The following is a 22,385-nucleotide window of genomic DNA, read 5'->3' as shown; positions in this document are numbered from 1 at the left end:
CCAGTCTAGAACCCTGACAATAGGCAGAGTTCCCGGGCTCCTCACCAGCTTGGGGTCTGTAGAGAAAGAGCTGCTGTTGTCAGTGGGGGAGTGTCCAGCCCCCAAACCGAGGTTTAGATGATGATCACGAGAGGGTTTGGGTTTAAATGGGTCACAGGGTGTTCTGAATTCTTCCCTGCAGAGCTGCTTCCCGCTCCCATTTTTTATTCTCGCCAGCCTTTCCAACCTGTCGGCCTTGGTGTGAGTCACTTCGTCAGACGGCCACCCATCCCCGTGGCCTGGACGGCTCCCAGCAGGAGTTGCTGGCACGGCATCCAGAAAACAGACCACACCCTGGGAATAACGATGTGTTGCAGCGTTTCTCCACTCTGGACCAGAGGCGCCAGGGTCTTGAAATGGGTCTGGGGTTTGGCCCCCTGACCCCTGCACTGCTGTGCCCTCTTGCACCCAGGGGTGATGAGCAAAGGAATGCTTATCCGTGGTGGTTTGAGGGCAGTTGGCTGGCCAACTAATCCTCTAAAGGGCCAAGAGGTTGTTGATGCTGCCCCTCTTCTTGCTTGAACACAGACATCCTCTGGGATCTCATAGATTCTAGAGTTAATTATGCAGAACCTTCTGGACTTATGAATTAGACTTGGGCTCCATTTTTTAGTTTGTACTTTGGATTCTTTCATTAAGGAGATCAGAAATAAAAATATCATTGTTTTGCTAACTGGCTACCAACAGACTCCTCACTCTGAACAGGGAGTAGTTTGGGTTTTCTTGAGTGACTGGGATATCTATTACAGATCAGCAGATTACTGCAGCTCTGCCATTTTAAAGAGACCTGTACCTGCACCCAGGGCTTCCCTGGGAGATGAGGGTTCAATCCCTGGGTTGAGAAGCTCCCCTGGAGAAGAAAATGGCAACCCACCCCAGTATTCTTGCCTGGAGAATCCCATGGACAGAAGGAGCCCGGTGGGCTACAGTCCATGGAGTCACAGAAGAGTCAGACACGACTTGGTGACTAAACAACAAGTACTTGCTCCCGCCCGCGCCTTTAGACACATACCACTCCTGCTGGAACTGTCACTTCACCCATTTGTAAATGACAATGTTAAGGATTCGTACAAGACTTGTAGGGCACTGTGGGGTCTTGGCAAATAGTTGAAGGCTGCGCGCTGGTCCCTGGGGATGTTTACCAGATCATCATATTTTCCTGGCTTTCTGAAACTGATCGCTGTGGGAGGATTTGGATGAGAGCTGGCCGATTTTGTTGTGGAGGAATCTGGGTCCTTTGTCAAGCTAGGGCCTCTGCATCAGCCCTCATTATAGGGAAGTGTTCAGGCCAGTTACCTTTAGCTCCCTGGTTCCCAGCTGGGGTGATTTTGCTGTCCAGGAGGCATTCGGCAGAGTCTGGATGCATTTTTGGTTGTCACAGCTGGGTCGGGGGGATGCTGCTGTCATTTAGTGGGTAGAGGCCAGAGATGCTGCTAAGGCAGGCGCCTGTCACCCCCCCTTCCCCGCACCCCACCGAAAGAACTATCAAAAAGTCAGTAGTGCTGAGGTTGAGAAATCCTGCTTTAACACAAGTGTTTATTGAGCAACGTTCCCTCTGTTATTCCTTAAACTAAAAAACACACCAAGGTAGAAGAAAGAATATCTTTAAAATGAATGACATCTCAACTTGCCAATGTATGTTTTGTCTTTTTTTTTTTGCCAATGACTTTATGGCTTAAAAAAATCTTAGTGGTTTACTAGAGTATTTTTTTAAAAAAAGAAATGGTTAAAAACTACACAAGCATGATGATTTAAATGCTAGTAGCTTCTCATACTTCCAAAAGCCACTGATGCAGAGAAAAGCCCCTGTGAGCTGTGTTTTGTTTGCTGTGGTCCAGCAATGGATTTCGATCGTACCTGGTTATTGGGATAGATGATGTGAAGTCATTACACTTGGATTTCTCAAAACCTACCAGCCTCCCACTCACCTAATAGACTTTCCTTTTCCTTTTCTTTAAAATTAAGTGTGAGCCCCAACCAAGTCATCTTGCTTCTCCTGGAATACTAAAAGTTTGTTGTTGTTTTTCTTAGTATACCTCCAGCTTACCTTCTAGAATTCATATTTTGCTTTCTAAATCCTGTTCTTAAAAGGAACCATCTATTGACAGTACATCATAAATTTCCTGGCTCCTCCATGACATTTCTGGGGAAGTAAATGAAAGGTGTAAATTAAGAAAAGCAAGTGTTTGTGGTTCCTACTTTAACCTTCTGTTATGTTAAGTGGCTTTGTTGAAGAGGGCTGTCATTGCTCCTGAAAACTTGGGAAAATCCACAGTGAGCTGTGCCATTAGTTGCCTTTGGGAGCGCAAGATGTTTGATGTGAAAATTATATGGCCACATCTAATTGGGTATATTTTCACCCTTCTGGATATCAACTCAAGAGATGACTCCCCCCCTCCTTTTTTTAGCTAAATGGTTTAACCTGAATTTCATGCTATTATGAATTGCATTCCAGTAATCCAAGTGCCATTTTTTCAATGTCTTTTGTTTAATAGCCTGTCTGCATGACCCAGCCCTATAAATTTCTAGACATCTGGCAAGAGCTGGATATTAATCCCTCCCTGATTTGGGGAGTTGATAAGACCTAAGACTCCCCCATAGTTCACACTCCTCCTTGTACCCTGTGGAAACCTAGGCAGCCAGCGGAAGGAAAACAGAAGCTCTTTGGACCTCTGTTTCCTGTGAAATGGGAATAATAATTCTTACCCTGCCTGTTGCCCAGAGTTGAGTATTTGCTTCAAATAAAATGTGCTCAGAAGGCAGTTAGAGATAAGATAATGGTAGTTAGGCCAATTGGAACTTCAGAATTTAAAACTATACAGTTCACCCTTTTAAAGGGTGCACTGTAGTGATTTTTAGTATGCTGCTGCTGCTGCTGCTAAGTCGCTTCAGTCGTGTCCGACTCTGTGCGACCCCATAGACGGCAGCCCACCGGGCTCCCCTATCCCTGGGATTCTCCAGGCAAGAATACTGGAGTGGGTTGCCATTTCCTTCTCCAGTGCATGAAAGGGAAAAGGGAAAGGGAAGTCGCTCAGTCGTGTCCGACTCTTAGCGACCCCATGGACTGCAGCCCACCAGGCTCCTCTGTCCATTGGATTTTCCAGGCAAGAGTACTGGGATGGGGTGCCATTGCCTTCCCTGGATTTTTAGTATATTTATAGGATTTTGCAACCATCACCACAGTCAAGTTGAGAACAGTTCATCACCTTCAAAAGAAACACTGTCGCCATTAGTTGTCACTCCCCGCTTCCTCCAACTCACCCCCCATCCACCATCTACTCTCTGTCACTATGGATCTGTCTCTTCCTGATATTTTGCGTGTATAGAATCATATATGTGGTCCTTGGTGACTGACTTCTTTCACTTAGCATGGTCTTCTCAAGATTCATCCATGTTATACATGTGTGTATGGCTGAGTCCCTTCCCTGTTCACCTGAAACCACCACAACATTGTTAATTTTCTTTACCCCAATACAAAATAAAAATGTTTAAAGTTTGGGGAATAAAAAGATCATCCATATTGTGGCATCTGTTTCTATTTCATTACCTTTTAATAGCCAGATAATATTCCATTGTGTTGCTAGATCACATTTTACTGGTCCATGTATCAGTTGATGGTAAGCTTCAGAAATTTAAAAATATTGCATGCGTGCATGCTAAGTTGTTTCAGTTGAGTCCGACTCTTTGTGACCTTATGGATCGTAGCCCCCCAGGCTCCTCTGTCCACGGGATTTCCCAGGCAAGAATACAGAAGTGGGTTACCATGCCCTCCTCCAGGGGATCTTCTCGAACCAGGGATTCCAACCCTCATCTCTTACGTCTCCTGCGTTGGCAGGTGGGTTCTCTACTATCAGCACCGCCACCTGGGTGTCCTGTCTCTGTTGTCTTCTACACATACACACATATGCACACGCGCACGCACCCACAATTAGGACTTATTTTTTCCTCTCTCAAGGTTCTCTTTAATCTGATTTTTACTGATGTTTTTATTCAAGATGTAAACATATGGGGTAGAAGGATAGTGCGTGACTTGAGTAGCATGGGATAATTTATCTCAGATCTCTTATCCTATGACTCCAGCTCTCTCCCTTTCAAGCTGAGAAGCTCCAAATACCATAATTCTGAGAGAATTCATCACCCCAGTCCAGGCAGGAGCACACCATGGTTGTCCCAGGTGTGTGCCCAGTGACAACAGTTACGATTAGCAATAGTGTGATTCTTTCTGAGGACAACTAGGAGGCGAGTGTGATTTTGGAACCAGAGATGTTAGCGAATGGAGCTGGCAAGCCTTTCCCCAAATTCTCAAGTACCTTCTCGTTCTAAATGAGATGGTGTCATGGGTTGGTCCTACCTGTGAGTGTCTGTTGTTTTTGAATATTTATAACCTTATGGCCTTACAGTGTGATTCCTGCTTTTTCATAATGTTTGGGGAGGTTTTTTTTTTTTTTAAGTTATTTCAATTTAATAAGTTTTTATGCCATTAGTATAGTGCATTTAAACCAAAATGGTTGTTTTTCATAAACACTGAGCAGGTTTAAATAATGTTTTCTCATAAATTAGTCCTCATTTCCACAGTTATTCAGTTATTGCACCATGAAGACCCTCTGGAGTTTGATGTTGTCAGGAAACGTATTAGCAGAAAATAGTATGTTATTATCTAATGCTAATAATCAGTGAGAAGAGAAGACATTTAATTGGGGCTCCTGTGACTAACAAGATGTGAACTATAAAAACATTTCCAGGAGAAATTCCAGGGTTCTTCTAGAAACCTGTTATTTGCATTTTAAAACATTTGGTCCTATTGATATGGGAGGAGGGGGTTGTTGATCAACACTGCTTTCTGTTTTGGGGCAAAGCACTCTAAATTTCCTGAGTGGTAACTGGCTCTCCAGGCACAGCTGGTCTCTGTGTTGTCTTTAAAATCTCTCAGCTCCATTTTGGGGTGCTTTTCTTTATCTTTTTTAGAGAGTATGTTGGATTGTAAAGAGAGGATTACCAAGTACACACTGCCAGTCCCAATCAAACTCTCTCCCTGTCTTGGTCCCTTGATTCTGTGCAGTACTGTCTATGGCCCCCAGGGGCAAAGTATGGACCCACACCCCTTCCCAGAGGCTCTTCTGGGAGAAGGCACTACCCTGTACCAAAAATCTCATCAGTAGCCTGTTATTACGTTTGTTTGCTAGCTGGATGCACAAAGCTTCCTTCAGCCATTCTGGACCTGAGCTTCTGCCTCTATTTCTTCCATAGCAATCTACGCCTGCACCTGTGAATCAGGTCCTTTTCTCCCAAAGTAACTGATGAGCATGGTTTTTCATGAGCTTGCTGACATTTTACTTGTCTGGAGAGATTACACTGTTAATCTCTCAATTCCATATGCAAATGATGGAGATGGAGGTTGCATGGAGAAGCTTCGGTTTTCCATCTGCTGAGGTCACCATGGAACCTCATCACTGTCTGAGGAAACAGACCGGAGCGATACACTGGTGTTCTGCTAGCGCATGGGTGTCCGAGGAATTAGTTTGGCTGTAGAAAGGACTTCATTTAGTGTTCTGGCGATGTCTGTTAGAACTTCATTTACTTTTTTCATGCCTTGGCTAATTTTCCATTATTAAGGTTGGCTGTTGTACATTATTACCATCCCAGAAAGCCTTGACTTCACTTTCTGGGCTACTTTGGTGTTGATTTCAGCTAAAAAATAAAAGCATCTCCTTTATTCAAAATTACTCAAGTAACTCTTTTTTTAAACTTTATCCCAAGCTCTTTGAAAACTATTTTAGGTGATTTTCCTTCATTTGTTTCTACCGTAATAAGAAAGTGGGTTTCTTTTTCACCTTCTCAATATTTGTTACTGAGAAGTACTTTTTTCCCCCTCAGAAAACAAAAGTTGGCAAAGTTTTCTTTAAACCAGGAAACACCATTCAAAATGATGCTACAAATTCCCTTTTATTATACCTTATCGCTGAAGTATTTTTCCTTGGCCATGTAGATCTTTTATCTGATAAAAGTTTTTTCTCCTAGATGTCACTGTTTATAATAAATATTGCCTCAGTGTCCATGTGCAGAAATCCAGGCATGTAAGATTTGTACTCCGAGTGATGGGAGGAATTAATGCTCCCCCCAACCCCCCCACCCCCATTCTTCTCACCCTGCAGATTTGGAGCACATTGGAGGTGGGCAGGGCCCTCACATGACTTGACACACTAAGCCCCCAGAAGTACAGGGCACACAGCTAGTTGGTGGAAAGTGGCAGTGAAAATAGGGCCCTACATCTGTCTCTTTGCTGAGATCGAGGATGATAAAAGGCTAGTCTAAGAAGGGACTTAATATTGGCTCCTTTTGTGTTCATTCTGTTTGGATCCCTAGTCTCTTTCTCACTAAGATGAAGTTCTTGAGGGCTAAGGCAGACTTCATTCCTACATCCCTTGAGTGTAGGGGTGATGGTTACATTTTACCTGATGCCAGCTCTAAGCAGGGTGGCCCAGTGATACTGACCGGGAAGTGACAAGTGATATTGACGAGAAGGAGCTGCTCTGTGCGAACTGGGAACTTGCCGTTCCTGACTGCAGGCCACTGTCACCCCCACTGGAGGATACCCACTTACTTCTGCACGCCCGTTGGTGGGCAGTCTGTACACACACCACACACAGACTCTCACACCTTATCACTCACATGCTCATATTTTAGAAAAATAAGTCATGAAAAGTAGTGTCACGTACATTTACCATGTCTGTGGTGGCATGCTACTTTGGGAAAAAACTGGACTCACCTTTAAAGATAAAAATGGTGGCTTTCCTAGCGCCATTACAGTTTTTTTGTGTCTTGTTTGACAAGACCTTTCTAATGTGATTAGTTCACACCAAACTTACCGTACTTTCAGAAGTGACAATAATTGATAGAGCATAAAGACCTGAACCCTCTGAGTTTATGTGTATGTGTGGTTGGTTGGATGGATGGATGGCTGCTGTTGCTTAATTGTTTTTTGTATCCTTGTTTACATACACATGTGCATGTGTATGTAAATGATAAAGAGATAAGAGGATTTCACCCTCTTGCCAGTTTTTTTTTTAAATTATCATTTTATTAGTTGGCTTCTTTAGTGGAATGGTTCTTCCCAGTACTTCTCTCAAATGGATGTTTTTCCTTCCCGAGATGCTGCTGTTTCAAAATAAAACTCTTCCATGTTATGCATAGAACCCTGACCTCCTAGTTTTTAAAAAAACCTGGGTTTTTGGTTTGTTCTTTTCTAGCTGTATAGTCCTGGGGAGGTCCCTTTATACCTAGACTTACGGATTAAAACAACAACAACAACAACAACAAAGAATTCAATTACATGATTTCTAAGACCCATTCCGTTTTGTAATTCTGATTCCTTTGAGAGACCCATAAATAATCCTTTCCCTCTTACTTGGGGGGGAGAAAACATATAAAAAACATAACCCAAATGTATTAGGGTTCTCCAGAGCAATGGAACCAATAGGAGATAGATGGATATAGAAAGAGACTTATTGTAAGTAATGAATTGACTCATGCAATTATGAAGACCAAGAAGTGCCTAGATCTGCACTCAATAAGCTGGAGGCCCAGGGAGGTTTATAATTTAGCTCTAGTCTGAGTCTGGAGGCCTCAGAATCAAGAGAGCTGGTGATGGAGTTCTGGTCCAAAGGCCAGCAGACTTGAGACCCAGAAAGAGCCTGTGTTTTAGCTCAAGTCCAAAGGCAGGAAGAAAACGTCTCAAACGGGAAGAGTTTTCCTTATTTGGTTAGGATCAGCCTTTCTTCAATTCAGGCCTTCAGCTGATTGGACACGGCCTACTCACATTAAGGAGGGCAGTCAGTTTTATTCATTCTACCAGTTTAAACTCATCCAAAACACAGAAACACTCAGAATGTTTGACCAAATATCTGGTCACCCCATTGCCCAGACAAGTTGACCCATAAAAATTAATGATCACACCAAACTTTACTGAAACAAAATTGGAGGCTTTTGCTTTTTTCCTCCTGCTTAAGCAGTGGATACTGAATTCTCCCAGTAGCCAACAGCTGTTGACCAAATTTGGAGTGAGTAACACATTTCATATAAAATCTGTATGTGTGGAGGCTTTAGTATTTTTAGGGGTTTTGATTTTTAAATGCTTTTCAGCTTCTTCTATACTCTCTTTTCTTTTGTGTTTATTTTTCCTGGCAGAGCAATTTGTACTTTCTATCTCCTTGGTTTCCATTCTGTTACATTAACATTTGAATGTTGCCCAGCCACCTGCTGAAGGTGGCTTTAAGCTCATAAAGAAACAAAATAGTAGAATACACAACTATTGCTCCAACTTTTAGTGATACACCTTGATTCTGCTCCATGTCGTCATGTCCAGAGCTGGCCAACTCACCATGTCCTCAGGGGCCACGTCATCAGGGAAAATGAAGCCTACCACCTGCTTTGCCTGCCATCTTTCTTGACATGTCACAGCCTCAACTTCTGGAGACCGCATATCAATAAAGTCGGTCAGTGAAGCCAGTGGCTTTGGAGGCACTAAAGGAGAAGAGCTGAGTGGTAATTCTAGCAGGCGTGTGGTTTTTGCAAGGTCCTCACTCCCCTGTCCAAAGACTAGCCACACGCCAGTCATTCTTAGTTTGAAAAGTACTGGACACTTATCTCCAGTATATTGCCTTGTAATAATCCCCTCATCATGCCTGGATCATGAAACTCCAGAGGCCTTCATTGACTTTTCCTGGAACATCTCCAAGTTTTTCCACATTACTGCCTGCTTTGTGGATGGATGATTATTGAGGTCAGTCTGACAAAGGCGACTAGGTTTCTCTGGTCAGGATGCCCTTCTCCTTCCTCCAACCTAGCCCAAACTGGCCCAAGGAAAATGAGTGTATTGACCCATACTTGAAAAGTTTATAGGAAACATGTGTCAGGCATGGCTGGATCCAGGGTCACGTATTCCAGGACACCGTTTCCTTCTTCCTCGGCTCTGCTTTCCTCCAGGTTGACTCCGTTGCATAGGGGCAGGTTCAAGTCCAGAGAGACCTTATCTCCCTGCATGACTCTGCACCGGTGTCTGTGGTCAGGGGGCGTAATGGGCTGAGTGCATTTGAACTGAATAAACTTGCCCATCTGTGGAGCTGGGGGCTAGAGTCCACTCTACCCAAACTGAATGGGTCAAGAGTTGGGGTGATACCTCCTAAATAATTCAGGGTACTGTTACCAGAAAAAGTTTGAATGGATGCTGAGCGGAAAACTTGGCAGAGGTCTGCGTGTCATCTTTAGGATTTGTTGAAGAGTCTTGTATTTGTTAAGGGAAGACTCATTTAGAGTTCTCTCAAGGTAACAAAATGACTTGGTATTTGTATGCACACTTAGATCTATTTATGAGAAATCCTATACCCGCCCAAATTTGAAGTGGCTTGTAAGACTTCATATTATGTAAAAAGATGGGAAGTGAATAATGAAGGAAATTAGAATAAAGAGGAAAGCAAGATAGACCTGTAAGATAAGATGGGGGTAAGGGTAATCTCACAGATTTCAAAGCTGGAAGATCCTATGAGATTGGTAGACGTGACCTGCAAATTTGGCTCTGAGGTTCCCAGGAAGAGTAGTAGATCCTATACAAAGGGGGAGAGAGAGAGAAAATGTGTGTGTGCGTGTGCCCACATACCCATATGTGTGCAAGCCCCTCTGAGAGTGGAGACCCTGAGAGGCCATGGGAAGATAATATGGTCTGGGGTATCCTTAGATTCATTTCTTTTCCAAACTCCTGGGATGCTTGCCCTCAGGAATCTTTGCTCTCAGCATTGTGTTAGGAAGCAAAGCAAGCAGACCAGGATTGAAACCTCCATACTGCTGGGTTCCTTTCAGGAACAACTGAAGGGCTAAACTGTGTTCCCTTTGGTGGGAGGCAGTAAGATGAGTCACTGCTGTGACGGGGGCAGAATAGGATGACCTCGGTTGTAAAGCTAGGCTAATCTGGAAAATGGACTCATGCCTGGACCGTGACTCACGTTCCTGTTTACAAACGAGCCCTGTGGAGAAGTGCAGAGAGGGAGACTCTGCTTCCCGGATGGAGACCAGAGATGTCCAGGGCTGGGCACCCGTGCTTCCTCTGGGGCTTGGGCTGCGCTTCCTGGGGGCAGACCTTGGGCTTCCCGCAGTGGTGACTTTCAGTGTCCAGCCACGGGTACAGTTGCAACTCATGAGGGCAATGGCGAGGCACCGGTTTGCAGGTGATATGGCCCCTTCTCATTTTGGGTATTCACATGCTTTTGGCTGGTTTAATCCACCTGGAGAAACCACCCCCCCACCATCAGAGGACGCAGTTGTCTGAGAACCATGTAAATTATTCTAGAAATGTGGCTGCTGTTTCACAGATTTGTCCGTTATTTCCATTGCTTTTCTAGCTCCTAGTCTTCAGTGCCCACCATGCTCATTCTGCTATTTAGTGAATATCAGAACATAAAATATTGGGTATTGTGCCCAATCTCATATTCTTAATTTTGAATTCTGTTTTTTGGGGGGGGGATTAAAAAGGGTGAAAAAATTTGTTCATCTGGATTTTCCTTCACATAGAACTTTTTAACAACTAGGGTAGAGAAGACATAATTCTTTATCATGAACACAAAAGTCATAGGTCTTTTTTTTTTTTAACAAAAATTAGAATGATATTTCCTTGTTGTGAAATAGCCGTTCTTGGACCCCAGGTCACTCTTAACACCGATCAATTCTCTACCCCGTTTTTAGAGCAATAGTCAACATCTGGACAGGAAGATGTATTTACGTAACAACAGTATGAGTTGAGTGAGACCTGGTTCTGGTCCCCCTTACCCCACCGTCTACTAGCTGTGTGACCTTGGGCATGCTCCTTAACGTCTCTGAGTCAGTTTCCTCCTCTGTAAAATGGGCACAACAGGACCCACCTCACAGGGTAGTTGTGAGGAATGCTGGAATGACACAGATGTTCCTGTCTAGAACCCTAAGCAGAGAAGCAGCGCTCATCACAGGGCTCTGGCTGAGTTGAAAGCAGTAGAGCACCGACTTCCTGAGCACTCGGGGCTGGTGCTCCCGGATCCTTGAAGGGGTCCAGAGACGCCGGTGCAGTTGCAGCTCTCAGGTTGCAGCCTGGCAGAGGGAACAGTATTAAGAGAGCTCCCCAAATAGCTCTGGCATGGAACCCTATGCAGCTGCATTTTTGCATTTTTGTAGGGTAGAAATATTGACTCGGCCCAAATGTTCATTTGGAGTTTTCTTTAGAACCCGGATGAACTTTTGGGCCAACCCAATAGCAGCAATATTACATGGTTTAAATTAATGGATGATTCGGAAAGGTAAGTTGAGAAAGAGGGAAAATGCTAGCCAGCAGGCTTCTCAGAAGAGGGAGTGATGGGCAGAGTGGGCAGAATGGGAAGGGATGCCCCAGAAAGGCTGCCTGGAAGAGGCTGTGTTGAAGATGTCTCTGGCAGGGTCCCCGAGCTGGCCGGCAAGGACTTGGGAGAGTTCCGGGTTTGAGCGGGGCAGTGCAGTCCTCCGCCTCCTGGAGTTTGTAGAGAAGCGGGGGTTGGCACAGGACGTCAAGCTGGGGGCCGTGAATGCCTTGCTGACTGCGCACGCCTCCCTCCCGAGCCTCACTCTGTTCCCCTTTCTTCCTGGCAGCAGTGCCCCCTCCCTTGCTGCACTCAGGGACATGACTGTCAGCACTTCTACCCCCCCTCAGACTTCACTGTCAGCACTCAAGTCTTCAGGGACATGAAAAGGAGCCACTCCTTACAAAAGGTTGGGGAGCCCTGGTGTTTGGAGGTAGGTCTCGGAGCAGAATGACGGTATGAGATGAGCGGGCGCTGGACGGAAGCCACCCATGCGCACGGCTTCCTTCCCGCTGGGGCAGGACCCATCCTCCGTGGCCCCTGCGTCCTGTAACATCACCGTTATGTTGGCTGCCACGATGCCGGGCTGGCCTGACCACGGATGGGTTTATCATAGCTGTAACAGTGCCAGTTCATAAGGACAAGGGGAAGGGAGATGCTCCCCCGAACCCAAGGCGGTGGGCTCCTCCTTGAAGCCACATGGTCTAGCATCATGCGTGGCTTCCATAAGAATGATGCACAAGGTCATCCCGTTAAACTTGACCCCGTGGAAACGATTTCCTAGGACTCTCCAGAGCTTCCAGTGGAAGAGAAGGTATCACCTGAACTTGGCCTTTGTTCTTCATTCTTTAGAACTTATCGATTTTCTTTTCACATCCAGGGTGCCAGGCTCTGTTCACCCTTTCTGCAGTGGTGCTTCCCGAGGCAGCAGCGTGTGGCTTTTCTGGCAGATGTCGCTCTCAAGGACAGGAAGCATTGTTAATTTCCTTTAAATAATTCAATCCGATGTCAATACCTCACACTGCCCCGTGCCTGGGAGTGACAGTTCTCTTCAAATTAGTAGTCCCAAAGAATAAAGAACATCCAGAACATGTTTTTATCCTCAGAAAAGCAGAAGTCAATGCAGATACAAACCATAAAGTTAACTCTCTAAACTTAAACAGTGCATGATTTAGTAACTCATTAGCATGCGCTTTTGCCTTTTCTCCGTTTTGAAAAGGAAAGGGAATATTTAAGAGCCAATTAGTAGAGCCTCTGTCTTTGATAAACATTGATAGTGTACCTACTGTGTGCTGATTGCCCTGCAGCATGTTAGGGCTACAGGGACAGAAAACAGCAGAGGCCTAGAGTAATACGTTACATTTGTCGGTGCGTCTTGCCTTTGGAGAGGGAAAAGGCGGGTGAAATCATCCTGAAAAGCTTGTCCTAATTTAAAAAGTAGTAAATAGCCCTGTAAGAAAACAAGACACAGGTAGAGAAACATCCAAATGTTTCATCCAAATGCAGGAGAAAATGTTAACACATCCCTTTTTTACCTAGTTGTGATCTCTTAATATTTGGATGCATTTCTTTCTTGTCATTCATGTGTCTGCAGTTTAAAAATGGTTTGCAAAACATTTGTAAAACATGGAATGGCTCCTTACAGAGTTTTGTCTTTTCACTCGGTTATTTTCGTACACTATGTTATGTCTTAATTCTGGTTAGTTACATGGTGTCTTCTGGGGCTCTTCCTGTCTGATTAGTCCCCTCTGACCAGATGTGACTAAAGTTGAAGATGTGTCTAGGGTCTTTTGAACCATGCCCACCCTACCCCACCTCTTCTGATGAGCCCTGTGCTTGGAACCGCTGGGGCCCGTGTATGAATATAGCCCGGGTCTTTAACTGGCCTGAGTCAGATGGAGCAGGAAGGCTGACTTCTGTGTGGCAGCCCTGGCCTGCAAGGAAGAGCTTTTTCTCAGCAGCCCCTCTTTGGTTTGGCTTTTAATAAGCGCCTCTGTTCATCCTAACTATGGATGATAAGGCCATACCGAACATAATTATTCCTCCACCAGGGCCTCGCAAATGGTAACTCATTAATCTCTGGTCAGAGTTACACGATAGATAAAGGAGAACCAGGCACCCATTCTGAGTTAAAGAAAACGAAACAGAAACACCAAGTTTCTTCCTTATAACTCGAGATCCGCAGGCGCCGACGCCTGTTTCTCGGCTTGCTGGCGCCAGTTTCTCAGCTTTGCCCTCAGGACAGGGAAGCATCTCTTGGGGAAGAGCCAGTTACCCCAGCCTCCCAGATGGGGGACCAAGTCCCTAAGTTGTGAACAGACCAGATGCAGAGACACCACTTGGGCTCTGTGACCTCAAGCGAGTTACCTACCTGCTCTGTGCTTCAGTCCCTCGTCAGTGCAAGGGGGCCCGACATGAGCTGTTGTGAGCCTCAGTTGCCTTGAGGCATGTGGAGCGGGAACTTGGCCAGAGGAGCCCGTGAGCTGGGTCTGGCACGAGCGTCTGGCAGGATCCTGGGGAGCCGCACCCTGGCGGTGTGTCTCTGTGGTGGGCTGGCCTCTGGTGGGGCAGTGCAGTCCTGCCGCATGGTTTCCACACACAGCTTGGGGGCACTCCAGGTGTTTCTGGGGAGCATCGCGGAAACTGCGCACGATCAGAGGAGGCAGAACCAGATTTGAGTCCAGCATTCTCTCACCTCTGCTAGCAAGGTGCTTCATCTGTCTGTGATGCAATCCCCGTGTCTGTTAAAAAGGGATGATGGTGGAATCCCTGCCCCAGCCTCCTTCGCTGGGCACCTCCCAGGATCCCTTGAAATCCTGATCAAAGAGACTTTTTAACACAGCACCTCCTACGGTCCAGGCACTTCTCTAAGGGATTTGTGTATTTTAACTCTTGAAAACCTAACAACAACCCTTAGAGGAAGGTGCTGTGGTTTTGTCATTTCGCAGATGTACCACAGAGAGGTTAAGTAACTTGCTTAAGATTACACGGCAAAGGGGCAGAGCTGTAAAACTGCTATTAATGAAAGACCATGGCAGTGGTCCATGGTTTGGAGCTTTCCCCGCCAATCACCTTCCACTCACTAAAGGAGATTGGGCTAGGTCTTGCTCAACACCCCGCCATCTCAGGAGCTGCGAGGAGACTTCTGATTCAGGATATCTAAAGTCCAGTCTTTGGTTTATAGGTACCACGTCTGGGATCCTTTCTAACCCATCCATTGGCCCTTCTCTCTCTCCCCTGCGAGTCAGCTTGATTCTAACCCTTTAGCTCTCTCCTCAAGGGAATTAAGGTTGGTAGACCAGTTTAGTAAATATGAGTAAGAAAGTCAATATCCACCTGGGCAGGCATGAGTCACTTCTTTCTAGTTAGCTATTCGTGGCCACTTTCAAGCTCACCACACAAAGTCATTACATTGAGGCTATTACCATGTTTAATAGTGACAATAATAGGGTGTGACCCATGGCATAAATGCATTCAGATAAGAAAGAAAGTTTTTTTTTTTTTCCTGTAATTGCTTAGTCAATACCATTTTCACGGAAATGCTTGCAAACAAACTTTTAAAGAGGTCTTTGTTCGAATCCTTCCCTTATTCTGTGCTTCCTTCCTCTTGAAGGGCTTTTTTGAACTTTTCCTGATCAGTGGGCTGGGGGTTAGCAGGGTGATACCCTCTGTCCTTTCTGATGTTTTGGTCTACTGACCTACCTTTTTGCTGGTTTTGAGCCTAATTTTATTTCATTTTTAGGTGTGCGTGTGTGTGTGTGAGAGTTCAGGAGAGGACACATTATTGCTGGTACTTGCTTATTAACTTCTCAGCTTAGACATTTAAGGGGGAAAAAAGACTTTTGCTAACTTTGCAAAGCTAGTCACATAGACAGGGAGTTAACCATTTTGGTGAGAGGAAATGAAACTTTTCTTAGGTTTATTAGACCACATCCTATGAATCTGTGGCTTATTATATGTCTGACTTCTAAAAAGCATGGCATCATGGCCAGAGTTTTATTTTTGCTTATTAGTCATTGAAACATATATAGATATTGCTTCATTTCCTTAGTTCTATGTTTTTCAATATGTTAATGTATGGAAAATCTGGGTTTACACAACAAAGTACATTAGAAGGGGGAAGTATTAGTCTCTGCATTACAACTTTGGATTACCAAGTATTCTGTCCAGCTAAAATGTTTAGTTCATCCTCCCCCTCCTGATTACATAAAGAGGCAGGATGAGAGAAAACAGGTAAAATGTTCCTGAAAGGCAAAATTAGTATTTGGACATGGTTTCAGTCTTTTAAAGGATGCGTTTAAAAAATGAGAGGTAGGCTCGTATTATATATGTAGTTCTTTCCTGTCTGACATTTCTTGTAATAGAAACCCTTTCCTATGTATCCTGCAAAGACTCTTGGTAAAATGTCTAGCGATGTCCATCCTAGAACTGGATATCTCTCAATATGTTTAGTCATTGCCCCCGTGCAAACCCACTGTTTCTAAAGTTCCACTATTACAGTCTGATTGCATCTCATGCGGGAAAGAGTGCAAGCTGAAAATAACAAAGAATGACTGTGGACATTCCCTCATGCCCCCATGATGTATATGACCTGTGGCTTAGCACACACAGCCCTGGAGCATTCTGTGCAAGCCGTCCAGCAAATTCACTCCCTTCCCCAGAGTCATTCTCCCCGGGGGATGACTGACTAGTGGGACCACCCGTATTATTTTGTTATTTCTCGTTTTTCTTTCTGGAGATCTTCCTTGTTGAGTTCTTCTAGGTTAAATGGGCGCGTGGATTTCCTCTGCCGAATTCAGCTCCATGAGTGTAAGTGGGCATCACGGTGCCTGACTGGAATTCCTGGCACCTCAGAGAAGCCACACTCCCAGTGCATGGTGAACGTGGTGTGGTTTCCCATGCCATGTGTCAGAGCCCTGCAGGGTTGACACAGCTTGGCCACTGCGTGCACAGGGCTCCCCACCAGGGACACAGGTCCAGAGAGGGAAGGGATTATTCTGGGCCTCATGTCCCTTGTTGACCATTCCTTGGACCGAAGGCATGTACGCTGATCACTTCTTATACTTTTCTCCACCCTGGAAGCCCAGGCAGTGTACATGAACATGCTTTAAGGACCCCCTCCCTTGGAGGGTGGGGGCGTTCTCTGGCCCTGCATCCAGCCTCTGGGCCCCCCTGAACTCCGCCTGGACGCCACAGGCTGGATCACTGCTCCTATCTCTGTGACCGCCTCCCTTTTCCCCATTCTTTGTGAGTCACATGTTTTCTCATGTGACGAAGGTCGTTAGTAGCAGAGACTCGGGCCTTCCATGCGTGACATCTCGTCATCCACACAGTTTATTGGTTTGGGATCCTCCCCTTTTGCAATTCTGTGAGGTGACAGGTCAGTCTTTAATGGGCTGTGCTGTGTCAAGGGAGAGTTTAAATTAACCTTCAGACTTTTTATACCTCACAGGGCCCCTCAGATCATAATACACGGTCAGTATTTGAAGAGAGGGAGGGGATGCTTTTTACTCACGGTTTTGACATTCTATCGAATCCGCCTGCCTGTCTGTTTCTCCGTGATGTGATACCTCTGTTTCTCTACTTTCCTTTGATGATGTCAGTGAAGTGGATGTTTGGAATTTGGGAACAGAGAGGAACCACGCTTCAGCCCAGACTCTGGAACTTAGTTTAGTTGTTTTTATTGAAAGGAGATTGTCAGGTCAGCAAAGTGGAAGCTCTTAGTTTCTTGGTTTCAAGCCAGCTCTATGCACCTGATCCAAAAGGTATCTGCTGCTGCTAGTTTTGCAGGAGCTGATTCTAGGTGCTGCCTCATCTTTTATTCTTTATTCCACTCTTTCCCAGCCTTCTCCGTCACATCACTGAATGCTCACTTCAAACCTGTTTGCATTAAAGGAATGTAGTAGTTCCGAAAACAGTTTTTTGATGTTGGCTTGGGGAGTAAGGTGGTAGAGGTGTTACCTTCTCCGATAAGGCCAGGTTCAAGTTTTGACCACCCTTTCCTCAGGCTGTCCTTTCCCCATCAGTGACTGGCTGCCTCTGCTTGAGCCGCAGATGGGGAAAGGAGGTGGCCTCTATCCGGCCAAGGAGTTTTGAACTCTTTGTTAACAACCTCCTGGGGTGTATGTGTGTGCTATGTTCTTCTGGGGCCCCGCCACCCCCAGGGTGCTCACAGCTCGGCAGCATTTTTCTCTGGAAAAGTCTAAATAGCAGGCCTGTTTGGGCTCAGAGTGAAAGTTTCTGTTTTGGAAAAGCCAGTTCCTTCCGATAAGGGAGGGTGGGGATGAGGAAGGAACTAGAGACGCCAGAAAAAGAAGAAGTGAGAGTCCAGGAGGCGAGGAGGCGGCGGGGTGACCAGGGGACACGTGCTGCCCGCTGCGTTTGTTTCCCAGCCCCACCTGTCACTTGACTGCCCAGCTTCGCCAGAGCCCCCTGTGTGGCAGCCCCTGGTCCCCAGCGGGGACCTCTTGCTGCTTCAAAAAACAGAGCTGGCAGGAGATGGTGTTGGGTTGGACATGATGTACGGGGCTGGGGTCAGAGGGAGCATGCAAGCGCTCAATCACCGAGTGCTCAGCCTGGACTCTGCCCATCGGGTTTCTGGCAGGCCCGGGTGGTTCTCCGGCAACCAGTGTGGCCAAGGAGAGGTGCTCTTTCCCCCGGGAAAGGAGAAGCCCCTCCACCCAAAAGTACAAGAAACTCAGAATCATCCAGGAGATCCCAGTTCACAGCTCTGCCTCTTGGATAAGTTTCTTTCTTCCTGCCCTTCTTTTTTAAAAATAAGAACCCAGAAGAAAGCTGGGTGGAGGCAAGAGGGAAGGGCAGCTTGCTGATGATGCTTTTACTGGCTTCAGGAATCCGGGCAGTTCCTGAAGGGCAGGTGGGGCATTTCTGTGCCCGGCGGGGCAGGGACAGCAGTGTCTGGGCGTGGACTCGCAGCTCTCATGATGTAGTGATGTGTAGGCTTCTGAAGAGACTGGGACATTAGTTTCCTTGACCCTGTCTTGCTGGGGGCAGCAGAGTGGACTCAAGTCGGATTCCTGGTGGGGCCCTCTCCTCCCTGCAGCCTTGCTTGGTGGGGCACCTGCAGCTGTCTAGTTTTTAATTTGCACTTCCTGTGTATGCTTCTGTGTCCCTGATTCTAGGTCTTAGGAGCAGGCTTCCTTGGCCATGTGGGGTTTTCAAAAATTATCTTTTAACATACACAACAAAATTGGCCTTTTCTTTTGGTCTACAGTTCTGTGAATTTTAGCATCGGTTCGTATTATCGCCACCACAGTCAGGGTACAGAACAGTTCCGTCACCTTACACACACTTTTATGCTACCCTTTTCAGGTCACAAGGGATGTGGGGTTTATTTTTTTTAATTTTTATGGTTTTCACCTTTGAAAGGTATCGTTGACCTGATCTGTCTCTTTCATTCAGAGGCTGACTTCTCATTGTCGATTCCAAGTTTTTGCTCTGCTCTTTCTCCACCAAGAGATGTAACCAGAGTACCTTTCTTGTCAGCCTCTGACTGACATGGTGGGTTGGGTTGTTTGGTTTTTGTGCTGGCTGTTTTTGCCCACACCCGTAGGATGCTTTGGGCTAATTCTGACAGTGGCCAAAGAACGCTATTAACTAGTAAGGGACATGTTCTTGCCGACCGTCTAGGAGGCCTTGTGAAGGGAAACGACTTCTGGAGTACTCTGCTTTGAATTATCTGTGTTATTGTCTTCCAGATGTCAGGACTGATGATCAAGGTTTCTTGTTGTTCAGCTGCTCAGTCGTGTCCGACTCTTTGTGACCCCGTGGACTGCAGTACACCAGGCTTCCCTGTCCCTCGCTACCTCCCAGAGTTTGCTCAAACTCATGTCCATCGAGTTGGTGATGCCATCCAACCATCTCATCCTCTGTCACCCCCTTCTCCTCCTTCTCGGAGATCTTTCCCAGCATTAGAGTCTTTTCCAATGAGTCGGTCCTTCACATCAGGTGGCCAGAGTTTTAGAACTTCAGCTTCAGCATTGGTCCTTCTGATGAATCTTCAAGGTTGATTTCCTTTAGCATTGACCAGTTTGATGTGTAAAATGAAGATGGTGCGTCATCTGCAGATTTGTTGACCCGTGTGGCTCTCCCAGACTGTCCTCACTTGTCTGACTACTTAGGTGAAGCCAGAAACAGTGTTGCTTCCATGATCACCCATGCCTCCCCAGCCAGGTTCAGGAACAAGCTGGAACAGCCACGGGAAGGCCAGAGCTGTGTGTCACCTGCTGTGGTCAGCCCTTCTGCTTTCTTCGGGAAAAGGGAACTGCAGGCATGTTTGTGTGGTACACGCAGATCCTGGGTATGTGCCTATCCTCTTGGCAAACGAGGAGAGGTGACCTCGAAGGTCTCTGGCTCAGAACGTCACACTTGACTGAACAGTTGATGGTGCCTTTGCGGTGGATTTTGCTGGGGAAGGTGGCAGCAGTCGCGCATATGTGAGATCTGGCGTAATCTGATTCCTGCCTTTGTAATTACTTGGAGACTTGCCATTATAGCCAGTTGAGAAGTGGGAACAGTGACCCAGAGCAGAAAGCAGAAATTATAGGGGTGGAAAGGGGAGGTAACATCCAGAAACACAGTTGTAACTCTCCTGGCTTTCTGGGATGGAAAACTGCTTTAGGATCAGGAGAAAATGTTAGAACCGCCTTCTAAAACATGTCACCCCTTTTTCTGGTCTGTATGCCCACTCCTCACTGCTCTCTTGACAGGCTGAAGGAACCACTCAGAGTGTGGTAGAGTCGGGGCATCCAGGGTTTAGTTGAGAGGAGTGAGTCTGCTGATCAGAAACTACCTTTGTCTGGCAGCAGGTTTCTGTAGAGGAATGTCCTCCAGGTGCAAGAAGAATGGGTCTCATTAAAAAAAAAAAAAAAAAAATCCCACAATAAACAAAGTAACATGAGCATGGATGTCAGGACGAAACCAGGAGAATAGAACAGCTCTCAGACACAAGACGCTTTTCCGCATCCTGATTGACAGGACAGGGGCGCTGTGGAAAGCCAGGGCTGGCGTCATTTTCACACGTGGAGCAGGTGTAAACCATGGGGCCGGGGGGCCTTCACTCTGGAAGATGCCAGAGAAGAGCTTACAGAGTGATCATTCTCCCTCCAGAGGTGCTTACCGTTTGTCTGATCGATGTCGGAAACATGATATCATTTCTACCAACATCCACATAAGAAGGTTTCTTTCTTTTTTTTTCTTCCCCCTTTTCTTATTTGGGTGACAGATTGCATGTTAGGGCACTAAAAGATGAAAGCACTAAATATTTGCTTTAGAAAAACACAGCGAAAGACTCTCTCATCCTCCCAGCTGAAAACTGATGGGCTTAGAATTCCATTAACAAAAACGACTGTCTGCAGTTAAATGTATTGCCACCCTCTGGGCACGGTTAACAAGAGGGGGAGAAAGTGGAGGTCGAGGGGTGGAGGATTGTACAGGATTCTTTCTCCCGGGGAGTGGAATTAGGGCCCTTTCGTCGACATGGAGGTCCAAGGTAGCCCAGAGAAGTGCCTTCCTCCTTCTGTCATGTTGAGCTCCTCCTTCTGGGTCTTTTCAGTGGATTTCCTCTCCATAAAAAGAATCTCTTTGTTATTCCCTCTTTCAGATGTAATGATAAAGTCGTAATTCTTACAATCCTCTTTGGCGTGAGCTGTCTTGCCTCAGAAGAAGAGAGAATGCGTTTTGGCACTTGTTGATGGTTCTTGCAAAGTCTGTTTAATGGGATGATTAAGAGCGTGAATTCAAACCCTGCCTTTGCTATTGACTGGCTGAGTGATCGTGTGCATGGTATAGTTTCTAGACCTCAGTTTCTCCATCTGTAAAGCAGGGAGATTTTTATATATCTCTTCCTTTGTTGAGAGATTTCACCGAGTTAAGGTGGTGTACATGTCCATCTGTCAACATCTGTTGTTGTTTAGTTGCTAAGTTGTGTCTGATTCTTTTACGACCCCATGGACTGTAGCCCGCCAGCTCCTCTGTCCATGGAATTCTCCAGGCAAGAATACTGGAGCAAGTTGCCATTTCCTCCTCCAGGGGATCTCCCCAACCAGTGATTGAACCCACATCTCCTGCATTGGCAGGTGGATTCTTTACCACTGAGCCACCAGGGAAGCTAATGTTCTATCAACATTAGCTCTTACATTCATTCTCAGTGGGTATTTTAAAATTCATCTCTTTTATTAAGAGGAAAGAAGGATGCACCCTTTCTCTGGTCGGGGTATAATATTAATGAGTTCAGTTTTTTTATAAATATTGTTGTTTCACACTTACAGCTACTCTATCATAAGACGAAACACTATTTTTTTCCAATTTTGTATATACCTAAGCTAGTTGTAATGTTTATTGAGTGCTTTTCCATGAACCAGCTCTAGTTTAAGTGGTTTTTCATATGTTAATTCATTTCACACCCCCCCCAGCCCCCCCAAAAGTTAAGAACTATTTTCCTCATTTTTAAAGAGAAGGAAGCTGTGGCATAATTTTTTTTTTTTTAATTGCCCTTGGTTCTACGGAGAGTAATCTTAGGGCTGGGCTGTGAAGGCTAGATCTTGACGTTTGGAAAGCCAGGGTGCACACCTCATCAGTGCACTGCCAGCCTCCACTCTAACATGTGAACGGTCCTAGCTCGCCAGGATCGTGCATGGGAAACACTGAGCAGATACACAGATGCTCTCCAGATCTGCTGCTTTATGATAGTTGGGAAGAAAAATCTTCATTACCGGAAGTTGTGGCTTCTGAGTCTCTCAGCAGTTGGCAGCATATATTTTTGATTTGTTTTGTTTTGTGTGTGTGGTTTTGTTTTTTAAATAATTAGAAACAGTTAGACTCTCCTTACCACCCACAGTAAAAATTGCTTGGATCCCGCAAATGAAAGAAAAAAAAAAGTCCATTTGGTAGAATGATTAAAACGGGATTTTCAAGAGGAAAGTTCCATTTTTAAGGGTGAGCTTTAGATGTGTAAAGGCTTAGGGATTTCACGCT

General features: G+C 45.7%; 1 protein-coding gene across 35 annotated transcripts in view; it reads left to right on the top strand.

The window, feature by feature from the left end:
- Positions 1 to 22,385, top strand: part of TCF7L2 (transcription factor 7 like 2) — a 200,368-nt gene that overhangs the window by 113,632 nt on the left and 64,351 nt on the right. For 12 of the 35 annotated variants that reach the window (XM_018041243.1, XM_018041212.1, XM_018041207.1 and 9 more), the window contains one exon: positions 11,680 to 11,823. The exons of the other annotated variants lie outside the window; for them this stretch is intronic. In XM_018041243.1, coding sequence (XP_017896732.1) covers positions 11,680 to 11,823 — 144 coding nt within the window. The remainder of the gene's footprint in view (positions 1 to 11,679; positions 11,824 to 22,385) is intronic. 35 annotated transcript variants of the gene reach the window in all.

This window comes from Capra hircus, chromosome 26, assembly GCF_001704415.2.
Source record: "Capra hircus breed San Clemente chromosome 26, ASM170441v1, whole genome shotgun sequence".
NCBI lineage: Eukaryota > Metazoa > Chordata > Mammalia > Artiodactyla > Bovidae > Capra > Capra hircus.
This window is presented reverse-complemented; position numbering and strand designations above follow the sequence as displayed.